At 57.0% G+C, this 9,584-nt stretch overlaps 1 protein-coding gene across 7 annotated transcripts; it reads left to right on the forward strand.

Annotated features, from left to right (window-relative positions):
* The first annotated feature begins 1,866 nt into the window (after positions 1–1,866).
* On the forward strand, positions 1,867–9,531 carry ATG9B (autophagy related 9B). 7 transcript variants are annotated; one of them, XM_032483151.1, is made up of 15 exons: positions 1,884–1,992; positions 2,395–2,539; positions 2,680–2,723; positions 2,873–2,937; positions 3,128–3,289; positions 3,807–3,948; positions 5,476–6,230; positions 6,380–6,533; positions 6,731–6,910; positions 7,504–7,740; positions 7,932–8,065; positions 8,229–8,325; positions 8,519–8,645; positions 8,731–8,872; positions 9,003–9,531. In XM_032483151.1, exons 1-14 carry the CDS (start codon positions 1,990–1,992, stop codon positions 8,856–8,858), a joined length of 2,373 nt encoding a protein of 790 aa, XP_032339042.1. In that variant the 5' UTR covers positions 1,884–1,989; the 3' UTR covers positions 8,859–8,872; positions 9,003–9,531. The 7 variants fall into 7 exon arrangements, with proteins under 7 accessions (XP_032339041.1, XP_032339040.1, XP_032339042.1 ...); XM_032483153.1 differs by having other exon boundaries at positions 1,908–1,992; positions 2,417–2,539; positions 2,680–2,777; positions 2,881–2,937; XM_032483150.1 differs by having other exon boundaries at positions 1,867–2,539; positions 8,712–8,872.
* Positions 9,532–9,584: the final 53 nt, after the last annotated feature.

Genomic DNA, 9,584 nt, shown 5'->3' on the forward strand with positions numbered 1-9,584 from the left:
GGTGACGAAGGGACAAAAATCGTCTGGAGCGTTTTTTCAAAATAAGTGCACGTTGCCCATCACAGTCCTCCCCGGGCGAATCAGAGCTCCGGGGACGACAGTCACTTATACTTGGAAAAGAACTCCTCTGGTGATTCTGATACTCTTCCCCCTACGCAGTGGTTTAAAACCACTGGTGTGGAGGTACTGTAGCTTATCACCGCACGCCCTCAGTTCCATCTCCCCAACAGATGCCTTCCTCACAGTATATCAGGCTCGCTTGCCTAAGGCTGCCAAAGCACAACTCTTGTACCTTTGTGTGCTTATTTATTTTTTCTGTGTAATGATTTGTTTGCATAGCTGCCTCTCTCACTGGGCTGTGACTTGCTTTTGGGTAGTGGCTTTGTCTCATTCATCTGTCCCCTCCTTCCCCTCCAAATGCCTGGCAGGGAAGTGTCCTTTATAATAAATGGACTTGAATTGGGGGTGGTGGTAGGAAGGCTGCCCATCGATGAATCTGGAATGAAACTCGGTAGGAAAATGTGGCAGGATTAGTTTGAGGTTGGGCTGGGTGCGGAGGGATATAGGAGAGTCCTAAAGTGAGTATGGTGGAGTATCTCAGGGTGAATGAAGTTGGGAAAAGACCAGAGGAAACCCCTTGTAACCCATCTTGACAGACGTCTCAGAGAGATCGTGGGAATTTCCTAGCCCCTCTGCAGTGTGGGATTCCATTTTGGGCACTAGGAGTCTTGTTTTTATAGTTCAGCCTCCTGCTTGGGGATAAAACTATGCAAGTCCTGAGCTACTGTGACAATGCCCCTCACAGGAAGGAGGCGCAAGGAAAAAATAGGTGTACCTGGACTCAGATTTTGTGAGCAATTCCTCGACTGCCTCTAAGTTCCTCTGGTGGACAACATGGGAAATGTTCTGTTCCTCTCTCTCCGGTTCCTGCATACTGGTCTCTACAGCAGCCCTGGAGCCTAAGCCCTGGTGGCTCTGACACCTGGGTGGCTGAGTCAGCACCTCTGGAATGGCCATCAGTAGGTAACCTGATGATTCAGGGACTCAAGAATGGCGTTGGACAAGCCACCAAACCAGTTGCCTGGGCCTCCGCCTCCTCGTTGAGGTGACAACAAGGAAGTCAACTCAGTCAGTTCATCCATGGGGCACCCAAATTATCCTTCCAAATTCCATGCCCTCAGCTGCCCTCTGCCATCAACCCCGATGCTTCTCAGAAGGCCCCAGAAACTGGATCAGGATTTAGGGGAGAGGGTTTCAAGAGGATAAATAAGTAAACAAGTAAACATAGCGGCGCATCCAAGAATCCCCACTTTTCTACTGTAAGCTCCCAGAACCATCTCACATCCAAGATAATTAAAACCTCTCCTATCTTTACTTCCTCTCCTTAGTTTCCCCCAACCTGGTTGCAAAGTCAGGCAGTCTCCCCCTTTTCTCTTCCTTAGTACTGTCACACACACAAAACATACAGCCTTTCTTGTCTTTTTCTTTTTTTCTTTCTTACTGTTTTTTGTCTTAAAGCATTTCTCTGTTGATCACTCTGTGTTTGTATATGCAGGGAGGAGAGATAAGGTTTTAAGAAATCAAAGATTCACTATCTTGACCCCATAGTCCTATAGTCCTTAATAGGATTCTCTTTGCTTTTGTTATTGGCGGCTACCCTCTGGCCTCCTCTGAAATCCACTGGGAGTCTGAAGATGGGACAGCAGGGATCTCCTTCGATCTACTGTTCTTCAGCTCCTGCCTCCCCAGCTACTGTCCCTGCCAGGCTAGAGGTGGGGCCCTAAGAGGTTTGGCTGCAGGTTGCCCTGGAAGGGGTGTGAGTGGTCAGACAGGTGACTGCGAGTTGGGACGCCTGAGGCCTGCCCCACCTGAGTCACCAGGCTGTTGTTGTCACTGGCCTTGTTGAAGTCCCTGCTCAGCCAGCCAGACCTCGGCGGGAACAGCAGCATCTCCCATCCTTCCAAGCTTTCAGGAGAAGCCGCTGGCCTTATGGTGAGGCGAATGGGTTGGGGGGGGACCAGGGGGCGGTTGGGGCGGTGGGGAGACTTGGGGCCTGGATCAGTGCCCCTCCTCCCCATGCCACTGCCTCCTCTTCCTCCTCCTCCAAGTCGGGGGCCTGGGGGAGGGAGGGTCTCCATCTTCTCTCTGTCCCCTGCCCCTCACACAAGAAGTGCCCTGTCCTCGGCTCCTCCTTCAGCCCTGGGGCTCCCCTGCCCAGCAGTGCAGGCGTCAGGGGCTTCTCAACCTCACCATAGTGCCATCTCCACCCCAGCCACCCCCACAATGCAGGCCAGGCCTGCGATGACACCCATCTCTGTACCCCCCTCCTGGGGTTCCCGCTCTGCCCCACCCTTGGCCTCGGTGACTCCCCCTCCCCCATGCCGGTGCCCCCAGGACCCTCCTGGGCTTCGGATAGGCCCTCTGATCCCTGAGCAGGATTACGAGCGGCTGGAGGACTGTGACCCTGAGGGGTCCCAAGATTCACCCCTCCACGGGGAGGAGCAGCAGCCCCTGCTTCATGTACCTGAAGGACTCCGAGGTGAGTGGGTAGTGGCGGGGGCTGGGGAGGGTCTGGGGGCTCCAGAGTTTCCTCTGGACTAGGCCTCTGGCAGTAGCTTGAGGACGTGGAGAATTGTCCCGGTGAGAGCCGAGTCCCCATGCTCTTCCCTCTGTGCCCAGGCTCCTGGCACCATATCCAGAACCTGGACAGCTTCTTCACCAAGATATCCTTTTGTGCTTGGCCTGGCAGCAGTGGCACCGAAGGCAGGGAGCCAGGGGTGCAGTGGGTTGGGGACTTGGGGGAGGGAGGGGGAGGCGTCCTCAGGAAAGGCCCATCATCACACCTCAGGCTTATTTCTTGATGGGTGGCCACATCTACAGCTACCACCAGAGGAGCGGCTTTACCTGTATCCTGCTGGAGGATGTCTTCCAGCTGGGGTGAGATGCCTGTCCCTGGCCCCAAACTCTTCCTCTCATTTCCTCAGTAGCGCCTGCTGCTTCTAGTTCCTCCACTGCCTCCCCAGGCAGCCCCAGGGCTCAGCAGGTTGGGTTAACCAGGCCAGCCTGGAGGCTGGGGCTGGAGCCCACTGGCCCTTGGGCCTGACCACTGCACTCCTTGCCGTCCCAGACAATTCATTTTCATCGTCACCTTCACCACCTTCCTCCTTCGCTGCGTGGATTACAATGTTCTCTTTGCCAACCAACCAAATAACCGCACAAGACCTGGGCTGCTCCACAACAAAGTGACCTTGTCAGATGCCATCCTACCCTCATCCCAGTGTGCCCAGCGGTGAGTGACAGCCACTGGGGGAGGTGATGGAGGGGACTAGCAGATGAGAGCCCCCACCTTCTTTTGTCTTTTGGTCTAGACCAGCTGTTCTCCAAGTTTTTGGTCCTGGGACACCTTTAATACACTTAAAATTAGTTGAGAACTCAACTCCCAAGAGATTTTTCTTATGAGAATCAAATCTATCTCTATTTACCTTATTTGAGATTCAAGCTGAGAACAGCTTTAAAACCTGAAAATGTCCAAGCACACATTCCATTGACTGTGAATGTGATGTCACGTAGCCTCTGGAAAAGTCCTCTGTATATTCTTGAGAGAATGAGAATTAAAATGGCAGAAAACCTTAATATCTGAAAAGTTTTGAACTTGTAGATACTTGCGAGGGTCTGGGGAGCCCCAGGGCCCACACTTTGAGAACGACCGGCCTGGCTGGGTCCCCTCTCAATGACCTCCATCGCTCCCCAAGTCTGGTCTCCCTTGCTACCAGGCCCCTACTTCCTGTCTGTCCCACCCGACACAGGATCCACTCCAGCTCCCTGATGGTCTTCCTTCTGATCCTGGCTACTGCCTTCTGGCTGTTCCAGCTGCTTCGCTCTGTCTGCAACCTCTTCAGCTACTGGGACATCCAAGTGTTTTACAGGGAAGCCCTCCACATTCCCCTGGTGAGTTGGGTGAGCGTGTCTGAGGAGAGGTACAACGTCGGGGGGGAAGAGGGTAGGGAGGAGTGAGGGGCTGCAGAGACAGAAGGACCTACTGGAAAAAGGGCAGAAGGACTTACTGACCCCTACCCTTGGCCCAGAATATTGTTAGGAGGTGGGTTACCACTTGTAACACAAGGCCCTTACTGTGGTGGAGCTTAGTTGATTTAGATGGTTATAGAAGATGATGTATGGTCACATGCTTGTGGTTCAGGCAGTGGGTATTTAGAGGAAGGGCAGTCATCTGGCTTTATAGGGCAGGGGGGTTTGGGATGGGGCTGGGAAGGGTAGGAGGTGGGGACGCATTCCAAGCCTTGGGCAGGGAGGGGGGAAACGCTGAACTCTGTGGGCAGCAGTGAGGAGACTGACCCACCAGCCTGCATCTGAGCATTCCAGTCCCCAGTGGGTAATCCTGCCTCCCTTTCTGGCCTTCCCCCTGATTGCAAGAAGCCACTTCACAGGCCCCTTCACTGTCCCTGGTCACGCTTTCCTCTTTCTTTCCTCCCTGCCTTGCTCACACTCCTTCTGGCTCTGTACCTAAATTCTTTCCTTAAGGCAAAGCACAGAGGCTACCTTCTCCCCTCAGAAGTGCAGAACCTTCTGCACAGCCCTCCTGTACAGCAAAAGGGAGAGGTTTCAGAAAGCCCCTTTGAGTAGGAGAGCACAAACCATAGCACAGGGAAGAGTCACGGGGGCAGGGGTGGAGGCAGGGAAGATCAGGAGCTGGACCGCTGCTCCGCTGGGAATCAGCTGACCCTTCTTTCTCCTTCCTGCTTACCCCATTTCCCCTATTCCTTCCAGGGGAAGGGGAGACCCTGGGATGGACTGGAGAGGCTGGCCTGGAGGGACTTGACTAAGCTGGACTGGGGAAGCTGGGTGAAACTGGGCTAAAATGAGGTTTGCAGATGAGTGAGATCTGACAGCCCCCACCTCCATGGCCAGATGTGGCCATTGTCTTAGGAAGGTTAATCTGACAGAATGGGATGGGGCTGGGATTCTCAAAGCAGGCTGAGATAAAAAGTGGTGAGGCTTCTGGGTTGGTGGGTACCCTAGGAACGGGGAAGAGGGATTTCCCTGTTACCTGCAGCTGGGATGTGCCTTCTACGTGTAGGGCTGTGTGTGTGTGTGTGTGTGGAGGGGGGGGGGGTGCTCAGGAAAATCTACTCTTAAGGAGCTGTGCTCAGATACGTGTAGAGTTTAGCTTAGGAGGTGTCCCTGGGAAGCACATGGCTCATGGCCTCAGGAGTGGCAGGGGTGTGAGGAACACAATTCAGAAGCAGATGAGAGGAAGTAAGGGTTCCCATTGTTAGAGACAAGGTAAAGGGAGAGCGAGAAGGCAGAGAGCGGAAGGTGACAGGTGTCATGCCTGAGGGACACTGGGTGAGAGTGGTGGGCACGGGAGGACACTCAGGGACTCTGGTCACGGTGAGTGTGGGCATCACTGTGGAGAGGAATCCAGGTCGCTGGCTCTCAGCCGTCCCCTCTCCTCAGGGGGAGCTCGGCTCAGTGTCCTGGGCAGAGGTGCAGTCCCGCCTCCTGGCGCTGCAGAGGAGCGGGGGCCTGTGCGTGCAGCCGAGGCCGCTGACGGAGCTGGACGTCCACCATCGCATCCTGCGCTACACCAACTACCAGGTGGCGCTGGCCAACAAAGGCCTGCTGCCGACCCGCTGCGCGCTGCCCTGGGGAGGCAGCGTAGCCTTCCTCAGCCGCGGCCTGGCGCTCAACGTCGACCTGCTCCTCTTCCGCGGGCCCTTCTCGCTCTTCCGCGGCGGCTGGGAGCTGCCCGACGCCTACAAGCGCAGCGACCAGCGGGCCGCCCTGGCCGCGCGCTGGCGGCGCTCGGTGCTGCTGCTGGCCGCCGTGAACCTGGCGCTGAGCCCTCTGGTGCTGGCCTGGCAGGTGCTGCACGCCTTCTACAGCCACGCCGAGCTGCTGCGGCGCGAGCCGGGCGCGCTGGGGACGCGCCGCTGGTCCCGCCTGGCCCGCCTGCAGCTGCGCCACTTCAACGAGCTGCCGCACGAGCTGCGCGCGCGCCTGGCCCGCGCCTACCGCCCCGCCGCCGCCTTCTTGCGCGCCGCCGCGCCCCCGGCGCCCCTGCTCGCGCTGCTGGCCCGCCAGCTCGTCTTCTTCGCCGGCGCGCTCTTCGCCGCGTTGCTGGTGCTCACCGTCTACGACGAGGATGTGCTCGCCGTGGAGCACGTGCTCACCGCCATGACTGCCCTCGGGATCCTGGCCACCGTGGCCAGGTGTGGTGGGAGATGCCCAGGGAGGGGGGCGTCTTTCCGGCCTGGGGCTGAACCTCTCGCGAATCTCTACCCCTCCCACCGCTAATGCATCCCACCCGCACATCCTCTTTACTCGCCGGCCCCTTCTCCACCCCGATGCCGCCCTCTAGGTCTTTCATTCCGGATGAGCAGGCCCAAAGTCGTTCACCGCAGCTCCTGCTGCAGGCGGCCTTGGCCCACATGCACTACCTGCCGGAGGAGACCGGCCCTGCCGGCAAGGCCAGCGCTTACCGGCAGATGGCGCGGCTGTTGCAATACCGAGCGGTGAGGGTCCAGGCTGAAATGGGGCTGCGGAGGAGGCTGTGTAAACCTCGAGGTCTGAGAGAGGGCGGGGACAAACGGGCTCAGGGCTGGCTATCCCGGGAGTCTGGGAAAGGCGGAATGACGGAGTTGGAGGTTTCCTGCCTGGCGAGTGTGGTTGCCCTCAGCAACCCCTTCTCAGCCTCGCCCTGCTTCTCCAGGTCTCCCTCACGGAGGAGCTCCTGTCCCCTCTCCTCACCCCACTGTTTCTGCTCTTCTGGTTCCGCCCTCGCGCCTTGGAGATTATTGACTTTTTTCATCACTTCACTGTGGATGTGGCCGGGGTTGGAGACATCTGTTCCTTTGCCCTTATGGATGTGAAGCGCCACGGCCACCCTCAGGTTAGAGCCTTTCACTGGCTGTGCCGGGTTGTGGTTAGGTAGGAGTTTGCTTGCCTCACTCAAAGCAGAGCTGGGTTCCACCCCCAGCTCCATGGTTTGCCACCTGTGACCTTGAGCTAATCACCTCACTTCCCTGTACCTAATGCCCTCGTTTGTCAAACGAGGACAGTGACCAATGTGCAGGGCTATCATGGGGATTACATGAGATGACGTGTGTAAAGCCCTAACAGAGTTCCAGCACATCCTGACACCAGTAAATGGGAGCCAAGACTGGTAGAATGGCTGGAAAACAGGTTGATCAGTGGATGGGGCTGGAGTAAGGATGGGTTTCCTGACCAAAGCTGTAAGGCAGGCCCTGGCATCCAGTGTGCACCTGCTGGCAGAACATTGAGCCTACATCCCAGTGCTGGATCTGGACCCAAGTTCTGCTCTGCTGCTGTTTTTGGGTGATCTTGAGCAAGTCCCCATTGTGACCTCCATCCTTTCACCTGGAAAATGGGGCTATTGTCTTCCATCCTGCCCACCCCACGAGGCACCCACTGCAGGTATACAAGCAGTGTTCGTGGCACTTGAAGGATTGTCGTTGCTTTCAGTGGCTCTCGGAGGGACAGACAGAGGCCTCACTATCTCAGCGTGCCGAGGATGGGAAGACTGAACTGTCCTTGATGAGGTTCTCCCTGGTTCATCCACAATGGCGCCCCCCAGGCCACAGCTCCAAGTTCCTAGGGCACCTTCGAGGCCGGGTACAACAAGATGCAGCCACCTGGGGCGCCAACTCTGTTCGCAGTCCCCCCACCCCCGGGGTCCTCAGCAACTCTTCCTCACCTCTGGTGAGTTGAAGCTTGGTTTGCCCTTCCACCTTCACACCCTGCCCCCTCCTCTCCCCTCCCCTCCTCTCTCCTCCCTCAGCCTCACCTTTTGCATTAACCTACTCACTAGTTCAGCCTGCTCTCCCACCTTACTTAGCCCTCCTCCCTCCCTTTCTGTCTTCTCTTCTGACCCTCTCTTCTCTTGCTCCCAGCCGGAGACCTTCCTGGCCAACCTTTTGGTGCAGCCCCTCCTGCCCCCACAGGACCTGAGCCCCACAGCCCCTTGCCCAGCTGCAGCCACAGCCAGCCTCCTGGCCTCCATTTCCCGAATTGCCCAGGACTCAAGGTGAGGGGTGGGGACTTGAGATGCAGGGGTCAGGGGTGGTGGGGCTGATCAATGCAGGGGTATTGGGGGGCTGAGCAGGACGAGGAGATAAAGCCTGGCGTTCCTTGTGGAGTGCAGGGGGGAAAGGGCATGTCTTTCTGATCTACTGCACCTTCTGTTTCAGCTGTGTGTCCCCAGGAGGCACTGGGGGCCAGAAGCTGGCCCAGCTCCCAGAACTCGCATCTGCTGAGATGAGTCTCCATGCCATCTACCTATACCAGGTGAATAGAGGGATGCCAGATAGATGGGGAGAAAGCCTCAAAACAAATGGAGACTGTGGAGGGGGCTGGAGTGTAAGAAATTATCCAACAGGAGCTGGGTAGGAGGTTTCAACACCCTCTGTACGTAGCCTGGGGGCTGGGTCTCACGCTGCTGGGCAGGAGGGAACCCCTCATTCTTCTCCCTTCCTTTTAGCTCCATCAGCAGCAGCAGCAGCAAGAACTGTGGGGGGAGGCTTCAGCCTCCTCCCTGTCCAGGCCCTGGTCCAGCCCCCCACAGACTCTCTCGCCAGATGAGGAGAAGCCTTCCTGGTCGAGTGATGGTGAGGCAGTTGGGGTGTGTAGGGGACAGACTCTGGGTGAGCAGCAGGCATCATGGCACTGCCCAGCTGATGGATTTCTCATCAGGCTCCAGTCCCGCCTCCAGCCCCAGACAGCAGTGGAGAACCCAGAGGGCCCAGAATCTGTTCCCTGGAGGGTTTCAGGAGCCCACAGACACGCAGAAGGAGCCTAGCCAGGCCCCTAGCATTGACTGAGAGGGCTCCTTAAGGTCAGTATTACCTAACTGGCATGGGGGTGAGGGAATGAGTAGGGAATTGGGTGGAGTCAGACTTGGAGGGATGGGAATCCCGGGAACCCAAACCCCTGGACTGTTTGCAAAGAGCTTTCTCCTTCTCCAGGTTTCCTGGCTTCTCCAGCCCCAGGAGATCAGACGAAGTGGAGTGGAAGGACGTGCCAAGCCCCCCTTAAAGACCCCCATGGATGCTTTAGTTGGGGAGTTGGGCAGGATTTGGAGTCAGTGATGCCCTGCCCCAGAGAGCAGAGAAAGGGTAGGAGAGGAGAGGCAGCTGGAAACACATGTTAGAGCCCACATGGAGGGGCAAAGGGGACAACTATTTGTCCTGGAGTGGTTGCCTGGGAAGAAGTTCTCAAGTGACCTCAACGTGGAGGGCTGGGCCAAGGTGGAGGCCAAGCTACACAGAAGGGAGCAATGAGGGACTGGATCTGAAAGGCAGTAGGTTCTTCAAGCTCGCCTGACCTTCAGGTTCCCCTGGGACTCGTGGAGGGCGATGGGGGTGGGTGAGTGGAAAGCCTCTAGGGAGGCCTGCTGTTTTTGGAGTTCAGCCTTGGTGTGATGCCTGAGGAAGTGGGTGTGGTTTCTCATCCTGTCTGAAACAAGCAGTAAAGGTTACTCCTGGCTGTGGTGCACATGTTTGTGACTTTAGTCCTTGGAATCCCCACTCCTGGTAGCTGAGGGCTGC

The sequence above is a fragment of the Camelus ferus genome, chromosome 7 (genome assembly GCF_009834535.1).
Source record: "Camelus ferus isolate YT-003-E chromosome 7, BCGSAC_Cfer_1.0, whole genome shotgun sequence".
Lineage (NCBI taxonomy): Eukaryota > Metazoa > Chordata > Mammalia > Artiodactyla > Camelidae > Camelus > Camelus ferus.